The sequence below is a fragment of the Petaurus breviceps genome, unplaced genomic scaffold (assembly GCF_028583685.1).
Source record: "Petaurus breviceps papuanus isolate PSGF00001 unplaced genomic scaffold, PetGlider_PUasm1.0 90339, whole genome shotgun sequence".
Lineage (NCBI taxonomy): Eukaryota > Metazoa > Chordata > Mammalia > Diprotodontia > Petauridae > Petaurus > Petaurus breviceps.
In genome coordinates, this window is record NW_027187223.1 from 290,651 (window position 1) to 314,254 (window position 23,604).

The 23,604-nt window shown below is 46.2% G+C and overlaps 1 protein-coding gene across 7 annotated transcripts in view; it reads left to right on the forward strand.

Moving 5' to 3' along the window:
- The window catches only part of ARHGEF9 (Cdc42 guanine nucleotide exchange factor 9), a 270,712-nt gene that overhangs the window by 105,350 nt on the left and 141,758 nt on the right, over nt 1-23,604 (forward strand). Inside the window, exon 1 of one of the 7 annotated variants that reach the window (XM_069108285.1) lies at nt 7,112-7,270. The exons of 5 other annotated variants lie outside the window; for them this stretch is intronic. In XM_069108285.1, coding sequence (XP_068964386.1) covers nt 7,241-7,270 — 30 coding nt within the window. In that variant the 5' untranslated portion in view covers nt 7,112-7,240. Of the gene's footprint in view, nt 1-7,111; nt 7,271-7,831; nt 7,948-23,604 lie in introns of those variants that run through there. One more of the 7 variants, XM_069108289.1, reaches the window with a different exon arrangement.

A 23,604-nucleotide genomic window follows, 5' to 3' on the forward strand; every position in this document is an offset into this window, starting at 1 on the left:
GAGGAAAGGAATGAAGAAGAGACAGGAAGGAGGGGGAATCATAACTCATATCTCTATAGCACTTTGTGGTTACTGGACACTTTATATACATTATTCCATTTGATTGGGGAGGAAAGAAAAAAAGATAAGAGTTGGTTGTATTTTTTTTTAATTAGAGGACTAGACTCCTCTAGGATGTAATCCTCATTTTTTTTCTCTCCACTGGCTCTTTCCACATACCCTCCGGAACGTCAAGGGGAAAATCTCCAAGCTTTAGGAATAGCGATATGGCCAAGCCATTGCTGGCTGGCTACTTTTCCTCCCCTGTTCCACAAACTTCCTTCCCTTCCCTCCTTGTCACTGTGGGGTGCCTTGCCCATAGCCCTGCCATCTGCCATGAAATAAGCCCCTTGTTCCCTTGGAACCCTCCAGCTGATCAGAGCCCTTCTTAAAGCCTGGTGCCCAGAACCAAACACTCTTAGGCTCCAGATGAGGTCTGAGAAGGACAGAGGACAGTGGGATTGTTCCCTCTCCCTAAAAGCTAGGCCTCTCTCTATGCAGCTCAAGGTAAAATTAGCTTTTTTGGCACCCCCATCCCAGTGCTGGCTCCCTCTGAGCTTGCAGTCCACTGAAACCCCCAGAGCCTTTTCAGAATACCTGCTGGCTATCCATGCCTGTCTCCCCCAACTTTTTTTTTTTTGCTTTTTGGAGGGGAAAGGCAGGGCAATTGGGGTTAGGTGACTTGCCCAAGGTCACACGGCTAGTAAGTATTAAGTGTCTGAGGCCGGATTTGAACTCAGGTCCTCCTGACTCCAGGGCCACTGATCTATTCACTGTGCCACATAGCTGCTCCTCGCCCCCAACTTATATTTGGGGAGTTGATCTTTTGTACCCAAATGCAAGACTACATTTAGCCCTAGTGCATTTCATTTTTATCAGATGCAGTCTATCCCTTCCCCAGCCTGTCAAGATCCTCATGAATCCTCCCTCTGACATCTAGTATGTTAGCTCTCCTTCTCAGCTGTGTGTCATATGCAAATGTGATGAGCCTGCCATCTGTACTTTTATCCCAGGGTCAATCACAAATCCCTGAGGCACTCCACTGCAGACCTCCTACCACTTTGAGATGGAACCATTGAGTTTGACCAGCCAGTCGTTTTGGAATCGATTTCATTCCATCTTCCCAACAAGAATAATATGAGTACTTTATCCAGACCTTTGCTAAAATCTAAGTATAAACACTCTCTCTGGCATTCCCCTCATTTACCAGCTTAGTAATCCTGTCAAAAAAGGAAATGCCTATTCTTATGAAGCCAAGCTGGTTCTTTGTAATCAATGCTTCCTTTTCTTTTCCTTTTTTTATATTTATTTGCTTTTTTGGAGGGGGGAGGGCAGGGGAATTGTGACTTGCCCAAGGTCACAAGGCTAGTAAGTGTTAAGTGTCTGAGGCTGGATTTGAACTCAGGTCCTCCTGACTCCAGGTCTAGTGCTCTATTCACTGCAGCACTACCTAGCTGGCCCAATGCTTCCTTTTCTAAATATTTAGATATCTCTTCTATATGAGAGAGTTTACCCCATTCTGTCTCTCCCCATCTCCTCTCATTATTCCTCTCATCTCTTAATTTCACCTTTTAAGTATCATCCCTTCCTGTTAAATTGGCCCTGTGCCCTCTATCTATGTATACCTGTAAATGTATATACACACATTCACATATGTATTCATATGCCCATATACCCTCATATATAGACATATATATATTTTTTTTTCCTATCCCCTTCAACTACTGAGAAAAGTTTCATCAGTTACAATTATTGTTTTTCCATGTAGGAATGTTAATAGTTCAACTTTGATAAGTTCCTTATGATTTCTTTCCCCTGTTTACCTTCTCATGCTTCTCTTGCTTCTTGTATCTGCATGTCAAGGGAAAATGGTTACAATGGAGCGGAAGAATAGGAAGGCAAAAGGGAATGGGTCAACCTTATTCCCATTGAATTTGGCTTGAGGAGGGAGTGAAATACACACTAAATAGGGGATCTCACCCTCCAGGAGAGTAGGGGGGGGGAAGGGGATGACAGGGGGGATGATGGAAGAGAGGGCAGGCTGGGAAGGGGAGGGAAGTTGGCAGCACCCACTTTTGAAAAGGGACAGGATCAAAGTAGAGAATAGAACAAGTGGGAGGTGGGAAAGGAGGGGAAATATAGTCAGTCTTTTACAATATATCTACTATGTTATTGTTTTGCATTAGCCGCACATATACAATATATACTGAACTGCTTATCTTCCCAGTAAGGGTGGGTGACAAGGGAGGAAGGGAATGAATCTGGAATTCAAAGTTTTAAAATCAAATATTCAAATATGTATGTATGTATATGTGTGTATGTATATAGATATATAAATATCCTATTATTAGTACCATCTTACATGTAATTGGGAAATAAGATATATAGGCACTGAGGCATAGAGATCCACTGGAAAAGTCGAAAGGGGTATGGGAGAAAATATGGGAGAGGGCATATTGGAGGAGGGGATACCCTGTGGGACTGCTATTTTGGGGTGGTGGGTAGGGGAAAAATGGGGAGAAAATTTGTAACTCAAAATCTGGTGGAAACGAATGATGTAAATCAGAAGTTAATAAAGCATTAAAAGAAAAAAAAAACAGAAATCTCTTTACTCATCTTTTGGAGAATTGTCCCAGCAATCACAGTCAAGCTCACTGGCCTAGAGTTTGCAGGTTCTATCCTCTTACCATTCTTGAAAATTAGGATAGTATTTGTTCTTCTCCAGTCCCATGGAACCTCTTTTGTTTTCCATGATCTTTCAAATATCAGCGACAGTAGTTCAGCCATCACATCTTCCAGTTCAAGTCCCAAGGGCCAGGTGACTTGAATTCATCTAGGGCAACTCTCTGACTATCTCCTTACTTATCTTGGGAATCACCTATTGATTAGTCATTTTCATTCTATCATTTCTAGAGGCAAAATCATTTTCCTTTGCCCCGTCAGAAAATGTCTCATTTTACCCCTCTGGTTCGTCATGTCTCTGCTAAGAGTTAGGAACCATGCTTTATCATCTGGCCTCTAGAGCAATTACTATGGGAGTTTCATAGTCTCTCACTGTTGCTTAATATCACTGTAGAAATTTTTCTCCTGGTTCTCCTCGCTTCATTCTGCATCAGCTGATAAAAATTTTTCCAGATTTCTTTCAATCCATTCCTTTTGTAATTTTATTTTATTTTTAGTTTTCAACATTCACTTTTTTTTTTTAAGCAATCGGGGTTAAGTAACCTTATCAAGGTTACATGGCCAGTTATTTCTGGGTGTGGTGCTAAGTGTCTGAGCCCGGATTTGAACCCCAGGTCATCCCAACACTGGAGCTGGTGCTCTTACTCGCTGTGCTAACTGGCCGCCCCTCAACATTCACTTTTATAAGATTTTGAGTTCTAAATTTTTCCCTCTCCTCCTCCCCCTTCCCCAAGACAACATTCAATCCGATGTAGGTTATACATGTACAATCATATTAAATATATTTCCACATGAGTCGTGTTGTGAAGGAAGAATCAGAAGCAATGGGATAAACCACGAGAAAGGAAAAAAAGAGAAAGAAAACAGCCTGCTTCAGTCTGCATTCAGATTCCATAGCTCTTTCTCTGGATGTGGCTAGTATTTTCCATCATGAGTCTTCTGGAATCGTCTTGGAACATTGCTCAGAAGAGCTAAGTCTTCTAACAAAGTTGGTCATTGCACACTGTGGCTGTTACTGTGTACAGTGTTCTCCTGGTTTTGCTCACTTCACTTAGCACCAGTTCATGTAAGCGTTTCCAGGTTTTTCTGAAGTCTGCCTGCTTATCATTTCTTATAGCACAATAATATTCCATTACATTCATATGCCACAACTTGTTCAGCTGTTCCCCACTTGATGGGCAATTTCCAATTCTTGGCCACCACATAATGATCTAGTATAAATATTTTTGTACACGTGGGTCCTTTTCACTTTTTTATGATCTCTTTGGGATATAGACCTAAGTAGTGGTATTGCTGGATTAAAGGGTATGCACAGTTTTATAGCCCTTTGGGCATGGTTCCAAATTGGTCTTCAGAATGGGTGGATCAGTTCACAACTCCACCAACAATGCATTAGTGTTCCAATTTTCCCATATCTTCTCCAGCCTTTATCATTTTCCTGTTTTGTCATGTTAGCCAATATGATAAGTGTGAAGTGGTACCTCAGAGTTGTTTTAATTTATATTTCTTTAATCAATAGTGATTTAGAGCAGTTTTTCATATGACTGTAGATAGCTTTAATTTCTTCATCTGAAAGCTGCTTGTTCAAATCCTTTGGCCATTTATCAATTGGAGGATGACTTGTATTCTTATGAATTTGGCTCAGTTCTCTATATATTTTAGAAATGAGGCCTTTATCAGAGACACTGGCTGTAAAAAGTTTCCCAGCTTTCTGCTTCCCTTCTAATCTTGGTTGCATTGGCTTTGTGCAAAAATTTTTCAATTTAATGTTATCAAAATTATCCATTTTGCATTTCATAATGTTCTCTAGCTCTTGTTTGGTCACAAATTCTTCTGTTCTTCATATATCTGACAGGTAAACTATTCCTTGCTCTCCTATTTTGTTTGTAGTATCACCTTTTATCTTTTGTCATTTCTTATGACACAATAATACTCTATTACATTCACATATACCAAAATTTGTTGAGCCATTCCTCAATTGCTGGATACCCACTTTTCTTCCAGTTCTTTGCTACTATTAAAAATGTTGCTATACATATTTTTTACATATAGGACCTTTCCTTCTTTCTTTGATCTTTTTGGAGTATAGGCCTAGTAGCAGCATCACTGGGTCAAAGGGCATGTATTGTTTAGTGACTTTTTTGGGCATAGTTCCAAATTGGTCCATAAACTATGCAGTAGTGTGCCTGTCCTTCCACATCCCCTCCAACAATTATCATTATCCATTTCATGATCTTTGCCAAGCTGATGTCCATATTCCTAAGTGTTTTGGTTCTCCTTTCTTCTTTCCAAAACCTCCCCATGGCATGAAGGTGACCCAAGGTTGTCTGAGCCTATGACAGTGGAGCCTAGCTCAGACAGGACCTACCAAGTTGGAAAGACTTTGGGTATCGGCCAGTGAAGACCTGGATGTATGCCTGGTATCCAATGATGACTAGCCTAGCTGAGTTCGGAGATGTTTCTCACCAGGCTGGCTGGAGAGTGATGGATTTTTCATCATCTTACCTTTCAAAAGCCAAATTACAGAGAGATTGGGAATTGCCCTGGCAGAGAGACTCCCAGTGCCTACGAAATTACCCATCCTTGAAATACTTTAGTGTAGTTTGCAAAATACTTGAGTGGAAAGGGGCATGTATAGCCTCTAAGAAGAAGACTCTCCTTGTTTTAGAATGTTAGCTCCAAACCTCCAGCTAGGGAAGGGACTGTGCCGATGTAGCACGAGTAGGAAAATCTAAACAGCATAAATGACACAGTCAAAAACAAACAACTCCTTTCCTGAAGGAGCTTATGGTAGACCGATCTAGTCCACCTCCTTGCCCTCCCCCCATCCACTCCCAAGCCCAGTTTTAAAGAGGAGGAAATAGTGGCAGAGCCCCAGGCAAATGTTTCCCTCCATGCACACCCAGGACACCTCCTTCCAAGGTCCACAGACTGAGTTCTATCTGGGGGCTGACCTTAAGAGGCTAATTTCATCTTTCTTTGTCCTCACCTGGAGTTATTTCTGGAGAATATCTTGGGCCTGTAGAAATACTCAAGATAACAGGTGCATTGTAAGTGTAGGACAGCCTTTATTTTGCCTCACAGCAATGCTGAAGATGCAAAAAACTCACAGAGTTCATAAACAGGTACTGAAAATGCATGAAAGAGGCATACAGGGCATCAACAGCCCCCAGAAGGTAACTGAATGTGGGGGTGTGATCCAGGCAACATTTTGATATTCTGATGAAATCTGTCTAAGAGGGAGATGGGAGGAAAGCACAAGGGAGAGAAAGCTAGACACTTACTTTTACAGGCCATTGGTAGGAATGACTGATTTTCAGTCTGTCAGTCCAAATGTCTGAACAGTATGGTGCCCTTAGGTGTATACTTAAACTTACTCACATTCAATATAGAGGTGCTCCTTTGATGCCTCTGAACAAAGGAAAATGATTGGAGAACACTTTAAATTAATCAAGGATTCCTCTGCTCTACTCCTGTCCTCCTCCTTACGTAGTATCAGAGATTTTAGAGTTGGAAGGGACTTTAGAGGCCAGCTGGCCTAACCTTATTTTACAAAAGGGGAAACAGGCTCAGACAGGTAAGTGACTTGTCCCAGGGTCACATAGGTAGCCACAGAAGCAGGATTGGACCCCACACCTTGATTCCAGACCCAGTATCCTATAGCTTGCTGACTCTGAATACAGCTATCAGGTGTTAAGTGATGATTCAGCTCTTGTGTCCTGGATAGGCTGCTGGTGGCATAGTGCCTTGGAGAGTATCTGGCTTAGAGTTAAGGTGGACCTGAGCTCAAATTCCACTTCAGACACTTCTTAGTTGTATGACTCTGGGCAAGTCACTTAACAATGCTGTCTGCCTCAGTTTCCTCATCTGCAAAATGGGAATAATCATAGCACTTAACTTGGTTTTGCTGTCATGGACAAGTCAGGTTTAATATGGGACAGTGCTTTGCAAACTTTAACATACTACAGAAATGACTTATCATGTAACTTGGAGGACAGGGATTGTTGGATTTTTGTCTCCATAACCTTGGAGTAACAAGCAAGGTGCTTGAAGAGTGGTGGGCTTTAACAAATCCTTGTTGAATGACCAATATTAAGTGACTAGTTTAAGGTCAAACAGTTCCAGGGGAAAAGGTTCCCCCATGTGCCCCCTTTTTATGGGATCCTTTCTTCTCCTTTACTCCCGTCCCCCCAGGTTCCACTGCTTGGGAATTTGGCCGCAATCCAGTGACCGAAGCTTCGTAGGTGTGTGACCTTGGGCAGGTCCCTTGGCTTCTCTGGGCCTCAGTTTCCCCATCCCACAAGCGCCCCTTCTAGCCCTGCCAGTGTGGCCGGGTGGGGGTGGGGGAGAGCTGTCCCGGACGAAAGGCCAGGATGGGATGGGGGGGGTGCTCCCCCGCCCGCCAGCTCGCCCAGATCGTGCCTCCCGCTTCCGCCGGCAGCGCGATCTCTGCCAGTCGGGACTCGGGGCTCAGCGGCAGCGGCGGCGGCGGCCACAAAAGAAGACAAGGGAAGGGACCATGCAGTGGCTGCGGAGTGGCCCAGGAATGGTGAGTGCAGGGAGTTCAGGCTTCCTCCTCCTCTTCCGCTCCCGCATCCGCCTCCTCCAAGGCCGCCAGCGGCCACCGGAGCCATTTTCCGCTCCTCGAGGCCCGGGCCGGCTAAAGCCGGTGGGCGAGCCGGGCCAGGGGAGGTCAGGGGGGCGGGGGCAGGGCCCCGGGGGAGGGCACTGAGTCACCCCCACTCCAGCGAGTGCACGGAGGGAGGCAGAGGCAGCCTCAGAGCAGCCTTGCCGAGTGCCCCAGAGGGGGAGGCAGGGGGGCTTGTCCCCCCATCCCAACGCCGCTGCTTCTAGCAGTGTGACCTTGGGCATGTCACTTCCCCTCTGGGCCTCAGCTTCCTGCTCTGCCAAAGGAGAGTAACCATCGTCGCCCTCCCCAAACTCCCTGGCTGTTTGGAGGAAAGCCTTGAAGTGCCAACGGAAGGGGATTTATTGTTATTATAATCATGCGGGGGTTGGGCTGGCTGATCATCGAGGTTCTTTCAGCTCGCAATCCTTGCAGCTGATTAGTTGGATGAGAAAAGGAGGGTGGGCTGGGGGCAGCCTCTGTTGTTATGCAGCGGGCCGAGGGTCCAAGTACTTGGGATTTGGGGAGGGGAGAGGCAGAATTAGCGGTCCCAGTCTGGCGTGGAAGAAGTTAAACCCAGAACAAAGGGACACTAGCCGGTAAGAAAGAGGCAGGCTGGGGAGCTTCAGGCCCTGGCACAGATCCTGAACCCAGCCTGGGCTTGGTGTCTGTGGGTATCTGGAGGGGAGACCCAGGCCTGCAATGGGAATTCCCCCACCCCCACCCCTGGCCACTCGTGGAATCGCTGGAACTGGGGAATTCAGGAACAACAGAGCCAGGGAGGGGGCGTTTTCATTCAACTTTTTTTGAGGGGGAGGGGTTGCCTGTGAATGTGTGCATGTATATTTGCATTATATGTGTGCCTGGATGCCCGTGTGCAGCGTGGGAATGTGGATGTTTGGATGAGTGGAACCGGGGCATTCTGGCAGATTGGACTTTCCCAGCATCCATCCCCGGCTCTCCTCTCACAGAGCCACCACCCTAGGCCCTTGTCAGCTCTCTCCTGGGCTACAGTGAGCCTCCTGCCTCTGGGTTCTTCCCCTCCAAAGTCCATCCTCCATAGTGCCAAAGTGATGTTCTTAAAAGGCAGATCAGATCCGGGCACTGCCACTCCTCCAACTCTGATGGCTCCCCATTGCCTTCAAGATAAAATCCATACTCTTCTGCTCGCCATTTAAAGCCCTTGCAATCTGACTCTGGTCTAATGTTCTTGACTGATTTCACCCCACATTCTCTTCACTCCCGCTAAACTAGCCCATTGGCTGTTTTCCATATACTATGTCTCATCTCCTACCTCTGTGTCTTTGTATGTATGCCTGGAAGACTGCCCTCTGCCTCTAGTTACCCCTCAATCCCTTCAAGAGAGATCCCCCAAGTTGCTAATACCCCTCTATTATCATAAAACCAGACTTAGAAGGGACATAGAGGCCATTGAATCACCTCCCCCCATCATTTTACATATGAGGAAACTGAGGCACCAAGAAAACAAATGACTTGCCCAATGTCCTATAGTTAGTGTGTGTCTGGGATATGATCTAAGTCTTACTGTCCAAATCTACGACCCTGTTCCCTACAGCATACTTTATGTAAAGACCTTTGCAAACCTTAAAACACTATAGAAATGCTAGATATGCTAGATTCTTTTTATTGTTATTATTACTGTTATTATTATGCCAAGTGTAGTGAATAGAGAGCTGGCCTTGGAGCCAGGAAAGCCTGACTTCAAGTCCTGCCTATGTGACCCTGGACAAGTCACTTAACTTCTCAGTGCTCTACGCAACAAAGAAGTTGTGTGACCAGGGAGTTGTGTGTACCAGGGGAATTTAAAATCCAGTCCAATATAGTGCATGTTGACTTAATTGTATACATGATGTTTTACCCAATAGATTGTAACTCCCTCAAGGGCAAATAAGTGTTGATAGAATGGCTGTGTATGTGTTTGAATATATCCATGTGTGTGCTCATGTGGAGAAATGTGCATACATGTGTTTCCTATACATATGTACATGCCAAATTACTTTCAGGTCATTTAGCTATTGTTAGGGCTTTGAAAGGACATACAATGTGTGCCAGGACCCCTGGACATCGTGGCATAGCAGAAGGAGCCCTGGAGGTGTGGGGTCAAAAGAGCCGGGTTCAAATCTCAGCTCCACTCCCTCCAGGGTGAATTCCTTCCTCTTTTTGGATCTTATTTACCTCTTCTGTAGAATGAGTAGATTTAGATGACCTCTCAGGTCCCTTCTGACACCAAATTCTGTGATCCTTTGTGGTTCATTTGGGTGCCAGTGTTTGTACGTGTGAATATGGGAGTGGGTGGCTGCCTGTACAGCCATACACAGATATGGGGGAGGGGTGTGTGTGCAGGCAATGTGTGTGTGTGTGTGATCACATGGGAGAGCATCATTGTCTCTGTGGAGATTTCTAAGTATGTGGTGGAATGTGGGCATGTGACTGCCTGGGTGAATGCATGTGTGAAAGAGCCAGCTGGTGCATTGGCCACGCTGAGTGACCTCCAGAAACTCATGGTCTTGGCCTAGCCTGCAGCCCTGCCCCTCACTCACTGGGACCATAATGACTAGGATTTGACCTTGAACAAGCAAGTCCCCTGCCCTCTTGGGGCCTTGGTTTGCTCACCTGTCAAAGGAAGGGCTTGAATAGATGACCTTCAAGGTACCTTCTGGTTGCCATAGCTGCTAAATAACTATTGGGCCACGAATACCCAAGATCATTGTGCAAAGTCTATATCACAGTCTCTCCTTCCCTAAGTTGCCTCTTCCTGGTTTAATTCAACCTTCCCCAAGCACCCAGGAGCTAGGTGCTAGGCCTTGGGGATTTGCAGGCATTCAGAACAGCTATGACTTGGGCAGGGCCACTGCAGGCTTTTGGCCTCAAAGATCTAAGCAGGACCTAGGGCCTTGGTCCCCCAGGAGCCTCTCATTCCCGAGAGAGAACCTGACAGGAGTTCTGACAGTTGACGACTGCACTGTAGCCTACTCAGAAATCTGTCCTTGACCTGCCGCTATCTGGACCACTGTCCCCTTTGGTTGGGGAGTGAGGGATGTCCTTTTCAAACACCTTGAGTTTTTTTTATTAAGTGTCTACCAGGGGAAGCAAAGTGACTGAAGAAGGCAGGAGGACTCTGCAATGTAATGGACCATTTGGGGAAAGAACTGTGCATTGGAATTCAGGAGGGAAGGAATGGATGGATGGATGAATGGATGGATGAGTAAGTGAGTGAATGGAAAAAAAAAAAACATCTATTACATGCTTTGTTGTTCAGTCACGTCCAATTCTTTGTGACCCCATTTGGGGTTTTCTTGGCAGAGATCCTGGAGTGGTCTGCCATTTCCTTCTCTAGTTCATTTTACAGATGAGGAAACTGAGGCAAATAAGGTTAAGTGACTTGCTCAGGGTCACATAACAAGGATCTGAGGCTGGATTTGAACTCAGGAAGAAGAGTATTCCTGAGGTTTCAGCTGTAGAGACAGTGGATAGGCCCAGTGGTCCTTTGGGTATAGCAGCAATGTAGATGGTTAATACAAATTTTTCTTTGACATCACATCCATGTTGGATTCTGATATTGAAGCATTTCACCATGCCAGAGACTTTGGCAGAAGACTTGATATGAGTATTGCATCTGGCCCTTCATAGTTGTGTAGCCTTGGGTGAGTGAGTCAATTCCCCACTGTGAAGGTGTTAGACTAAATAATCTCAGAGGTTCCAGATCTGATGTTCCATCATTCCCCTGTCTGCATACTTTTTAGCCCTCCATTGGGAGGGCCTGTTCTGCTGATTGCTGAAGGGACCTGAAATGGTATTGACCTCAGCAGCATCCTAGACCTACCGTGTTTCCCCGATAATAAGACACTGTCTTATTAAATTTTTTTTGGACAGAAAAACACCAGAGGGCTTATTTTCAGGGGAGGGCTTATTTTAATGAACATTGACAGCAATTTTAATAAACAGGTAAATGTGAACAAAAAAATGTACCTTTATTCAATAAGCAAATCACTGGGGAAGAACAGGATGATGCGCTCACTGCTGCAGCTCTGATTGGATGCAGCTCGGAGCGCGGCATGCATTTCACGGGGTGGGGGGATGGTGCATACAGAGGGTACTGTAATGTAGCGTGTAGCGCAGGGGATCACCTTCACTACAGTAGCAATCTAAATAGGGCTTATTTTCGGGGGAGGGCTTATTTTAGAGGAATCTTACACAGTAAGGGGAGGGCTTATTTTCGGGATAGGTCTTATTATCAGGGAAACACGGTAGGAATGGAAAGGCCCTTCCAGGCCATTGAGTCCAGGCTCATCTTTTTTGCAGAGAGGGAAAGTGATTTGCCCAAGGTCACACAGCTAGTAAACGTCAGAGGTGGGTTTTGATTTGGAGTGCAAGGCCCTATTTATTGACCTCACTGACAGGTCTGCTAATGTTGCCTCAAGAGCTTTAAGCTTGGATGAAGTCAGAAAATCCAGGTTCTTGATCCTCACACTGACATTGAGCCTCAAAAACTCACTTTCCATGCCTGAAAAATGGGGGGATTCATTCTCAGCAGACCTATTATCCAGAAGCTTTGTGAGAAAAGAGCTTTACCATCCCTGAAGTATTGAAGAAATGACAGCCATAACTGTCTCCCTGAATGCAGCCCCATTCTGGGCCATTGCCCAGTGCCAGAGAGAAGGGTGGTCTGGGGAGAGGGAGATGGTCTCTTGGCAGGGCCCCATTTGGCATGGACTTTGGATAAGGGGCTCTGACAGCAGCAGCAGCTGCTCAGAAACCTCTCTTCCTTTCCAAAGACATTGTACCTCAGGGGGCCCGCATTACCCAATGGCAAAGAATGCCTTTGACAGAGAATTTGAAATTGTTGCCAGTTTCATGTGAGCCTGTGTGTATGCTTGAATCTCTGGTCTGGCCACTGTAGGGCAGCTGACCACTTGGAGGCATTGCATTAGGCCCCATCTGGAGCTCTGTCTGCTTTCCCTTCTGGGCACCACATTGGAGAAAGGGCACTGCCAGACTGGAGCACGTCCAGAGGAAGGCGGCCAAGGATAGTGAGGGGATCAGGCCATACAGAAGATGAGAAGCCTATGGAACTGGGCCTCTTAGGCTGGAGAAGAGAAGGGCTCAAGGTGAGGGCAAGCCAGTTGTTCTGGAAGGTCTTTCTAGTCTAAGAAATGAGATTGGGCCTGTCCTGCATGGCCCCAGAGGGCAGAACCTAAAGCCATGGGAAAAAAGATGCCACAAAGCTTTTTGTTTGGTTGCTTTTTAGGGTTCTGAGGTTCTGCATATTATATACAGAAAGCCTGGAGATAGGGTCTAGGGTCAGCATAAAGAATACTCTGGCCTGGGAGTCAGGAGAACTGGTTTTCTGGCCCGGTTATCTTGCTTATACTTCTCTACCTTTTTAGTCTGTCACCTGGGTGACCCCAAGAGCAAACCACTTCTCTCTGAGACCCATTTTTCTCCTCTGTAAAATGGAGTTAGATTGGATCAGGGTGGGGCACCTGCGGCCTCGAGGCCATAAGTGCCATCCTGTGGGTTCAGTTAAGGGCTGCACTTGAGTTCTTAGAGGGCACATGTGACCTCAAGGCTGCAGGTTCCCTAGCCCTGCATTAGATTATCTATAAGACTCCTTTCAGCTCAAGAGTCTTTGAGTCTAACAATTGGACACTGGATATGGTGGGCCATGAATGGTTGACACTATCTGGGAGTAGTTGTTCAAACGATCCCATTCTATACTGTCTCCTCCAACCCACTGACCCCTTTCTCTATCATTGCCACTCTCAATCTCTCCCTGTCCACTGGCCAGCCCCCTGCCTACTTCCAACAAACATGCCCATGTCTCCCCCTCCATTTCCCCTTCCATCCCTGCTGACTAATGAGCCTGGATCTCTTCTGCCCTTTGTGGCTAAACTCCTCCAAAGGACTGTCTACACTAGGCGCCTCCATCTACCCTACACTAGGTGCCTCCGTCTACACTAGGTGCCTCCATCTACACTAGGTGCCTCCATCTACACAAGGTGCCTCCACTTTCTCTTCTCTCACTCTCTTTTTTTCCCCTTACAACCTGACTCCTCATTCCATCAAAATTGATCTCCAAAGTTACCAGTGATCTCTTAGCTGCCCAATCCAATGGCCTTTTCTCCATCTTCATTCTCCTCTACCACACCTCTGATCATCCTCTCCTCCCCTCACTCCTGACTTTCCTTAGCTATGAGTCCTCCCGTTCATGCCTTCTAACTGGAGCTGTCCCTCAGGGCTCTGACCTGGGCCCTCTTCTCATCTCTGTCTACTCTATGTCACTTGGGGATCTCATCAGCTCTCATGGATTTAATGACTCTCCCTTTTCTGCCCCAATCTCTTTGAAACCACATCTCCAACTGACTTTCAGACATCTCAAGCTGAATGTCCAGTAGACATCTTTAATGAGATGCCCAATAGACATCAATCTGTCCAAACCCAAATTCATTATGTTTTCCCCAAATCCTCCCCTCTGCTCCTTCCCTGTTACTGTAGAGGGTCCCGTCATCTTCCTAGTTCCTGAGGCTCACAACCTAGGCATTGTCCTGGACTGCTCACCATCTCTCACCTCCCAGATCCAAGCTGTTGCCAAGGCCTGGTGATTTCACCTTTGCCAACATCTCTCCAATACACTTCCTTCAGTCCTCTGACCATGCCCCAACCCTGGTGCAGACCCTTTTCACCACACACCTCTATTACTGCAGCTCTCTCCCTCCTCAGCCTTGACCACTGCTCTCCCTGACTTCCTTTAAGTTCCACCTAAAACCCCACTTCCTACAGGGAGCCTTCTCCAATACCTTCCCTCTCTTAGTTCATCCTCTACATATTAGATTGTAAGCTCCCTGTGGACAGGGGTTGTCCTTTGCTTCTTTTTGTATCCCAGAGCTTAGCACAGTGTCCAGCACATAGTAGGCATTTAATAGAGGTTGATTGAATTGGATTAATCAAGGGTCTCAGAATCACGGAAACTCAGAGGGCCAAACACAAATCCTATCTGAAATGTGCCCAGCCAGTCTCTACCTGAAGGCCACTAATGATTGGGACCTCCCACCTCCCAAAGCAGCCCATTCCCCTCTTTTGATAGTGGTTGTTCTTTGGAAACACCTTGACGTTGAGTTGACCTGTACTTCCTGTGTGGCCTAAAGGGACTTTGGCCAGGGTCATCTAGTGAATACATGTGGTCAGAAACATGGAACTCATCTGGCAGAGGCTGTGGTGCTCTGGGATTGGCCATGGTACATTCCAGCATGGCCACATCAAGCAAGTGTAGAATCGCCCTCATTCTGGTTGCTTTGTTTTTTACAGTTTAACTGATATCTTTGGTTTTTATATTTCTGTGAAATGATTCGGTAAGAAAGTAATGCAATTAGGTGGATTCTCAGATGGCTGGAACTAAAAGAGTGATGGGGGTGGCTAGGTGGTGCAGTGAATAGAGTCAGGAAGACCTGACTTCAAATCCGGCCTCAGACACCTAACACAAAACTAGCCGTGTGACCTTGGGCAAGTCACTTAAGCCCAATTGCCCTACCTTACCCCCCTGAAAAAAGCAAAAAAAAAAAAAAGAGCAAATGTTAGTGGTTCTGGCTCAAAGTGGCAAGAGGTCTACAGTAGAGATCTCTAGGGATCTATGCTTGATCCTGTACTGTCTAATAGTTTTATCCATGACTGGGACGAAAGTACAGATGGTAGGCTCATCATATTTGTGTATGATACACAGCTGACAGGGAGAGCTAACACTAGAGTAAGGAGTGGGGAGCCTGTGGCCTAGAACATTAGAATCAGAGGTGGGGAACCTGTGTGTCAGAGAGAGGATCCATGAGAATCTTGACAAGGTTGGGGAAGCAATGGGCTGTGTCTGATAAAAATGAAATTCACTCGGGCTAAATGTTGTCTTGTACTTGGGTACAAAAGATCAACTCCTCAAATATAACATGGGGGAGGCAGGCATGGATAGGCAGCAGGTTTTCTGAAAAGGATCTGGGGGTTTCAGTGGACTGCAAGCTCAGTGGGAGTCAGTAGTGGGATGGGGGTGCCAGAAAAGCTAATTTTACCTTGAGCTGCATTAAGAGTTGGGGTTGTCACAACTAGCCATATGACTTTGGGCAAGTCACTTAACCCCAATTGCCCCTCCAAAAAAGCCCCTCCCCCCAAAAAAGAGTTGGGGTTGAGCTTCCAAAAGAGGACAGAGGAGACACTGAGGCTCAGGGAGGTAAACTGACTTTTTAGAAGTACCCTCTGTCCCTAAGACCTCTCCCACAGACTGGAGGACTCGTGACAGAACTCCCATTTGAACGGGGGGCCTAGGCCAGCCACTGTCTCATTCCTCTCCAGGCTGTACTCCAGACTCCCTCTCTCCTATCCCTTCTGGGTTCCTGTAACTGCCCTCCCCTTTTACCTTCTTTTTATGTGTTCTCTTCCCCAATTAGAATATAAACTCCTTCAAGGAGTGTCAAGGACTGTCTTTCTTTCTCTGCTTCTTTATATTCCCAGTTCTTTACTTGGTGCTGGAACAGAATAAGTTCTTCATAAATGCTTGTTGACTGAGTGCCCATGGTCACATATAAGATCACAGCTGTTGAGCTAGAAGGGGCCTCAGAGGCCATGCAGCTCAGGTGCCTCATTTTATAGAGGAGGAAAGTGAGTCCCAGAGAACATAAGTGACTTGCCCAAAGTCATACATAGGATCATAGTTATAGGGCTAGAAAGACTTATTCACCCCTCTCATTTTTGGAATGCGGAAACTGAGGCCCAGGGAAGTAAGGTGATTGACCAGAGGTCAAACAGGTAGTAGGCTTCCAGGGGAGAATTTGACCCAAATTCTTCCGATTCCAGATCCACATAAAGCAATTCAGCTAAACTAACCAACACATGAATTGAACCTCATAGTAGCTGCCATATTTTATACTCATAGTTCTCCCCCTCTACAGAGGGGGGAAGGATGTGTATTTTTTCAATTCTTCTCAAGGCCAAGCTTGGTCAGGATAATTTTACAGTACTCAGTTTCAGTTGATCGTTCCTTCCCTTGACATGGCTGGAGTCATTGTGTTGGAATGTTTGGCTGTTTCTGCTGCCTTCATTCTGTGTCAGTTCATAGAAGTCTTCTCATCCTTCTCTGCATCCTTCCTATTCTTTTTTTCTTACTGTGAAGTCATATGCCATCCCATTTGTGTACTCCCATTTGTTAAGCCATTCCCCAATCAATGGAAAGCCCTCTCTTTTCCAGAAGTGGATTGTTCTGCCCAGAATGGGAAAGTAGAATGGGTGGCTAAGACAATATGGAAGGGAATGAGAACAGGCATCCAAACATAGACCACTGGAAGGGACATATAGATCATATTCGTCATTCTCCTGCCTTGGGGAGAGACAACAACTTAAACAAATTGGGATAAATAAGACTCTTTTTTTTTTACCAGTTCTTTAAAGGGGAAAAGGGCTATCATTTCCATCATCAGCTCCCCTGGCATTTCCATACTCACAGAATACTTAACACAGTGCCTGGGCACAAAGTACAGGCTTGATAAATGTTTATTGACTGACTTGTCTTTTAACAGTCCATTGAGGAAGTTAGTACAACTAATATTATCCCCATCCCACAGAGGAGGAAACTGAGGCTTTGAAATGATGTAGGACCACAGGATTTTAGAGCTAAAAGGAACCTCAGACCTTCCTCATTTTATTTTATTTTTTCCTTTTTTTTTTGGAGGGGGCAAGGCAGGGCAATTGGGGTTAAGTGACTCGCCCAAGGTCACACAGCTATAGTTTGTGTTAAGTGTCTGAGGCTGGATTTGAACTCAGGTCCTTCTGACTCCAGGGCCGGTACTCTATTCACTGTGCCACCTAGCCACCCCAGTCTTCCCCATTTTAAAGATAAAGAAAGTAAAGAATTTGTCCAAGGCCACCCAGGTTTTAAGTGGTAGAGTCGGGATTCGAACCTAGGTCTTCTGACTCCAAACGTCATTTTCTTGGTGCCCTCATAGAGCCTCCTCTTCCCTCTCAGTGACCAGCCTAGGGTCTCCCCACAGAAGTATGAGGTAAGAAACAGAGTCCCTGACCACTAGGCTTACTCAGATGAGCTCCTTTCTGCTCTCCTCCCTCCACCATTCATAAGTAGTTTGTTGTCAGTATCATGAGGGAATAGGGTCATAGAAGTAAGAGCTAGAAGGGGCCCCAGAAGATATCTAGTACAACCCCTCTCCCCATTTTACAGAGGGAGAAACTGAGGCCCAGGGAGATGATGTGACTTGTCCACAGTCATCCAGCATCAGAGATAGGGTTGGAACCCAAGCCTTCTGGTTCCAGACCCAGAGCTTTATCCACCAAGCTTCACTGCCTTTCTCCTCTGGGGGAGCTAGACAGTTTGCCATGGTGTTTTCTTTATTCCACCTCTCCTCAAAAGTCTTAATGGCTTCTTATTTAAAGTTGAAATTCATTTTCCTGGCATTCAAGGCCCCTTACAATGTTGCCCCTACCTACATTTCCAATCTTAACAAAGACTAATTTTCACCACCTCTTCCTCTTAAGTTGAATTGGATTCCACTCTGCTCCCTCCCCAATCTCCCGACATCTGTGGGGCCTCCTGACATGGCTCCCCTTTCCCTTTCCCGATTTTTAAAGCCAAATTCAAATGCCCCCTCCTGGGAAGTCTTCCTTGATCCCCCTATTTGTAGTGGTCTCCCTCAGACTCTTCTTAGCTGTGTGACCCTGGGCAAGTCACTTTACCCTGTTTATCTCAGTTTCCTCATCTGTCAAATCAGCTGGAGAAGGAAATATGGCAAACCATTCCAGTATATTTGCCAAGGAAACATCAAATGGGGTCAGGAAACAACATGCCTCTGGAATGTGTTTGTCATGCAACATTGTGTACTACAATTACCTTTCTTTGTATCTTCTCTCTCTGCTAGGCTGTGAGCTCCTTGAGGGCAGGAACCATGTCTCATGGAAGATCTGAATCTCTCCCAGCCCCCACCACAGTTGAGCATCCAATAAATAGGCATTTATTAAATCTCACTCTAGATGCTTTCACATCCCAAACAATTCCCGAATTGGCCTATCGCATCTGTGGCCTGATTTCTTTTAGGCCCTGTCTGATTTGTTTTGCAGAAGAGGATAGCAAGCTAGCTAGCCTCTTGATCGGGAAAACCTGGGTTCAAGTCTTGATACATGCTGACTTGGTAACCTTGGGTAAGTTACTTAACCTACTATTGCCCCCAGGAGATCCTGAAAGAAGAGAATTTGTTTGTTTCTTTTAATCTGGGAGTTCCCTCTAAGAATGAAATCACAGATTCAGTCCCTATCCCTTGATTTTTTTTTTAGGCCTTGGTTGTGTGGGCACATTTCTAGGTTGCCTGACCTATATATAGACATGCAGGATGTCTCAAAAGTTAATTTATTGAATATTTGAGTCACTTATGAAGAAGTGGGAGAAAGCCCCGTTATTGACATCAGAAGGCCTGGGTTTCAGTCTAACATTTATAGGCCCACTCCTGAGCCTCAGTTTCCTTATCTGTAGAAATGGGCATCTTCCATGCACTGCCTCTCATGAGTTTAATCAACCTGAAAATGAATTTAAATGGAACAAAAGAACTAAAGAAATGTATTGCCTGTGGTGAATTCAAGGTAAGGTAACTTGAATAGCTCTTTTCAGAGACATCTATATTCCCTCTCCCAGTTGGCGGCATGTGGCTCTCTGCCTTGGGCTCCCAGAGGGGCTGTTCACCAAGAAGCTGAGGAGACAGGAAACTTTCAGGAGGCTTGATGGTTGTAGCTCAGTGGCTGTGGTTTCGGCCTTGAGATTGCTTATTTGAAGACATTTTCCTCCTAGCCTTTTGGAGAGTACCATAAATATTGAAGTCACAGGACCGAGTTTGAATCTTCATCTTGCCAACTGTGTGGCCACCTAGGCCTTAGTTTGCTCAGTTGAGAGAATGGGTAGAGGTCCCAACTCTTCTTTGTTTGCTTAGGGCCCTTTCAGCTCTGACATCCTCTGTTCCAAGATTCACGGGAATATTGTTTTGGAGCTGGAAAGACCCTGAAGTAGGGCAGGCTGGAAGCTAATTTGGTTGGTTTGCAGAGCTGATTGTAAAATGTTCAGGCAATCTCTGTACATCAGTCACAATGGACAAGATGCTTTTTTTGTTGATAATCTGGATTTATGAAAGTGGTAGAGAAAAAGTTAATCATGCAGATTAAACAGAGAACTGCTGTTTGCCCACATTTTTGGAGAGCCCATTGTTAAACATATACCAGCAGCCTTCTGGCCAGAGGAAACTCTTAAGACCAATTAATCCAATCCTTCCCCAGCCCCAAGCAACTCAGGGGAAAGGCCCTGCTAGGCACCAGTGACCCATCCCTTAGTATGAATGAGCTGCAGGCCCTGTGACCTCTCTCCTTAACCTGGATGTCCTTCAAGGCCTGACCTCTTCCTGCCTCAGCCAGTGGGTGGGGTGAGAGGAAGGGAAGGAGGGAAGGAAGGAAAGGAGGAAAGAAGGAAGAAAGGGAGGGAGGGAGGAAAGAAGGAAGGAATGAAGAAACAGGGAGAGGGAGGAAGGAAGGAAGGAAGAGGGAGGGAAGGGGGATGGAGGGAGGAAGTGAGGAAGAAAAGGAGAGGGAGGAAAGACCGGAGAGAGGGAAAGAAGCACTTATTGAGTACCTACTATGTGCCAGATTCTGTGCTAAGCTCTTTACCTCACGTGGTCCTTACAACCAGAGGTAGGTGCTTCCCTGAAGAGGAGGCTTCATGAGAACCCCCTTGCCCTTTGATGGAAGTAAGGGACATTTACAGACTGGAACTGGAAGAGACAAGTCCATTCTAGACCCTGGGGAATGGTGGGGCTAGAAGCACTGACGAGAGAGGGTAGGAAGACAAGGGGGGCAAGGGAAGGTAAAGTTTTTGCAGAGAGTAATAAGTGATCAAGTAGTCAGTCTACAAATATTTCTCTAGCTGCTTCTTGCCCCCACTCCTCATTAGTGTAAATGGCACATAGAGGGCCTTTGGCCTCCTGTGGAACTCAGCACTGGAGGAAGGACTAAGGAAGGGGCTGGGAGGCCCAGCCTGGAATTCCTACATGGCCCAACCTCCAAACCCTGAATTCAAATGCTGATTAAGAAAAGAGTGTGTCTGCCAGGTGTGGCTGCCAAAGCTGTCCCCAAAAGAGAAAGGTTAAAGAAGGCCAGTTTTCCCCACAAAAGACTTGACTGTTCTTTCTCCTTAGCCTTTATGGCAAAATGGATTTTCATTAATAAGGGCCATTAAAAATTCAATTCCATTCAAGAACAGTTTGCTGAGGCCCACTCTGAGCAAGGCACTTTGCTAGGTGTCCTGGGCTCTGAGTTCATGGAACACACAGGATGGGAACATCTGAGCATCATCAGCATAGAGATGGTCATGAATGTGAGCTCCAAGGGAAGTGGTCTAGAAGGAGAAGAGAAGAGGGCCCAGGACAAAGCCCCAGGGCCACCTATGGTTCCAAGGCCTGATCTGGAAGAGGATCCCACTAAGGAGGCAGAGAAGGAGTGGTCAGAGAGGGAGGAGGAGAAGCAGGAGAGAAGGGTGTCTGGCTAGGCCATGCTAAACCATGGGGACAGAAAGAGGAAAAGAAAATAGTCCCTGCCTCTAGCAGATTGTATCTTGGGGATGGGGGTGGGGAGGGCAGGTGGAATGATAAGGTAAGTTGAAGCCAGATTGGGAAGGGCCTTGAATGTCGGAATCAAGACTTTAGACTTAATATAGTAAAGAGGTAAAGAGGAGGAGGGAGTCAGGACATGGTCTAGGAGGCTCCTTTTTCTTAGATCCTAAGTCTATCACAATAGCTCTCTGAGCCACAGTTTCCTCATTTGTAAAATGAATGAGTTGAGCCAGGTGTACCCTTTCCCATCCCTTTCCCCTCTGGTAGTCTGTGGGCCATTTAAGAGACCGGCTATTTCAGTCTCCTGCCAAAGGGGACAGTGGACATCCAGGCAGAGTGATTGGCTTCCCCAAGTAGGAGGTAAAGTAGAAGGGAGGGGCTTCCCATAGCCCTTCATATACCAGGAAGCAGCCACTCCATCCACCTATACACCCCAGAGCACCAGGGCACCCCCCCCCCCATCCAAGCCCTCTTGGGCCTTTGGCTGAGGTCAGCCCCAGAGCTCCTGGCTGTCAGGGAGGCCCTGACATTTCCATACACCTGGTGACAATAGCTATTACTCAGAGGGGATACTCGGGAGACTTTACATGTCTGAATATGACTAATTCTATGAGTGACTAAGCTGTTAGATAATGGTGGGGAGGGTGGAATTCACCAACTGAGCTTAGTCTCAAATAGGTTCCATTGTTGCTGGCTGGAGGGCTGGGGGAGAGGTGGGGTGGCTGACAACATTAATAGTGTGACGGCTCACTATGTCGGGCCTTGGCAAGTCAGACCTTTCTGTGAATGAGAGGGAACTGTTTGCCACAGGATTGTGGCCTAGCAGAAATAGGCCATAGGGTTCTCTTTCCCGAAACTTCTCCTGAGTTGAAAGAAATAGGATGATAGACTTCTAGCTCTAGCCCTAGAAGGACCTTTAGAGACTGTTGAGACCAACCCAGTCATCTGACAAAGAAGGAAACTGAGACCCAGTGATGGGAAGTGACCATGGATTTAATGACCATCTCTATGCGCATGGTTCTCAAATGTTCCCATCCTGTGTGTTCCATGGACTCAGGCCACAGTTCACGTATGGGACCACAGATCTAGAGCTGGAAAGAGGCCTTAGAGATTGTCCAACGTAACTCCCTCAGTTTATAGTACAGGAAACTGAGACCCAGGAAAAGGGACTTTGGGTGCCCAAGGTTTTACCTAAGCTCCTTAGAGCAGGAAGGGACCTTTGAGGCCATTGAATCTAATCCCTGAATTTGGCAGAGGGGGAAACTGAGGCTCAGGTAGGGGAGGGGTTTTGTTTTGCCCAGGGTTACAAAGGTAGCAGAGCTAGGATTCCAGTCCAGATCTTCTGGTCTTTCTGCTTGGTCTGGATCTCTCCCAAGACCACTCAAATCCCTAGGCTTCAAGGCTATAATTCTGAATTTTAAGATTTGGTCTGGGATGGAAGGTGAGCATGGACAATAGGCTTTGATGGGAAGTGGAAATTTTGTCAGGTGATCTCAGAGGAGAGAGAGGTGGCCTTGGAGTTGGAAAGACCTGCCTCTGACTATGTGACCTTGGACAAGTCAGCCTCTCAGGGGCCCACGTTACTCTCTCAGACTGACCATTGGCTGTAGTCAATCAGTCAACAAGTACTTCTTGTATGCCGGGCCCCACAGCAAGCTGGAGATCCAAAGAAAGACAAAAGCTCCCAGTCTAGTGGAGTGCCCGGTCTGTAGTGGCGGAGGAAATCTCTCCACCTGGAGTTCCTGAGACCAGTGAAATCATAGCCCCAACACGCCCCCAAAAGGCATGGGGGAATGTGGAGGCAATGTGGTAGAGGAGGTACTCAGGAACGCCTGGGTTCATTTCCACCCTTGATGGTTTCTAGCTATGTGACCCTAAGCACTGATGAAGTCACAGGTTCTTCCTGTACAGATTCATGGGACATGGTTGGATTGCTTTCCTGATGGTGCCTCGTGGAGGTGACCCACCTGGATCCTTGCAGACCAGGCTGGAGGGCTACAAGCTCTGCCAGACCCTGCCAGACAGGAGTAGAGTTTGGAGACAAAGCTCAGCAGCCGGGATATGACTTTGACAACTGCAGCACACAAAAACCATCTCTAACAGTGTGGAAAGGCCATGATCTGTAAGCCCCACAAGAGAGGCCAATCTTGTGAGTCATGGGAGGGCAGGATACAGGCCCTGGAATCTAAGCATCCTGTAGTGGAGAGACTGAAAGTGACCTTGGGGTCATCAAAGTCTCTCAGGAGAACTTTCAGGGAAAGGGCACCCTATGGCCTACTTCTGCTTAGAGACAAGGCACCTTTGGGGTCCCTTCAAAGGGGGTCCACGAGGCCAAAATGATTTTCATAATAATTCCAAGATGTTTAATTTCTAATTCTAAATAATTTAATTTCTAATATAGTAAATTAATAGATAAATGAATGGATAGATAGATAGATAGATGGGTGGGTAGATAGACAGACAGATAGACAGGTAGGTAAATGGATGGATGGATAGATAGACGGACAGACAGACAGATAGATAGACAGGTAGGTAAATGGATAGATGTATAGATAGATAGATGGACAGACAGACAGACATATATATATATATATATATATATATATATAT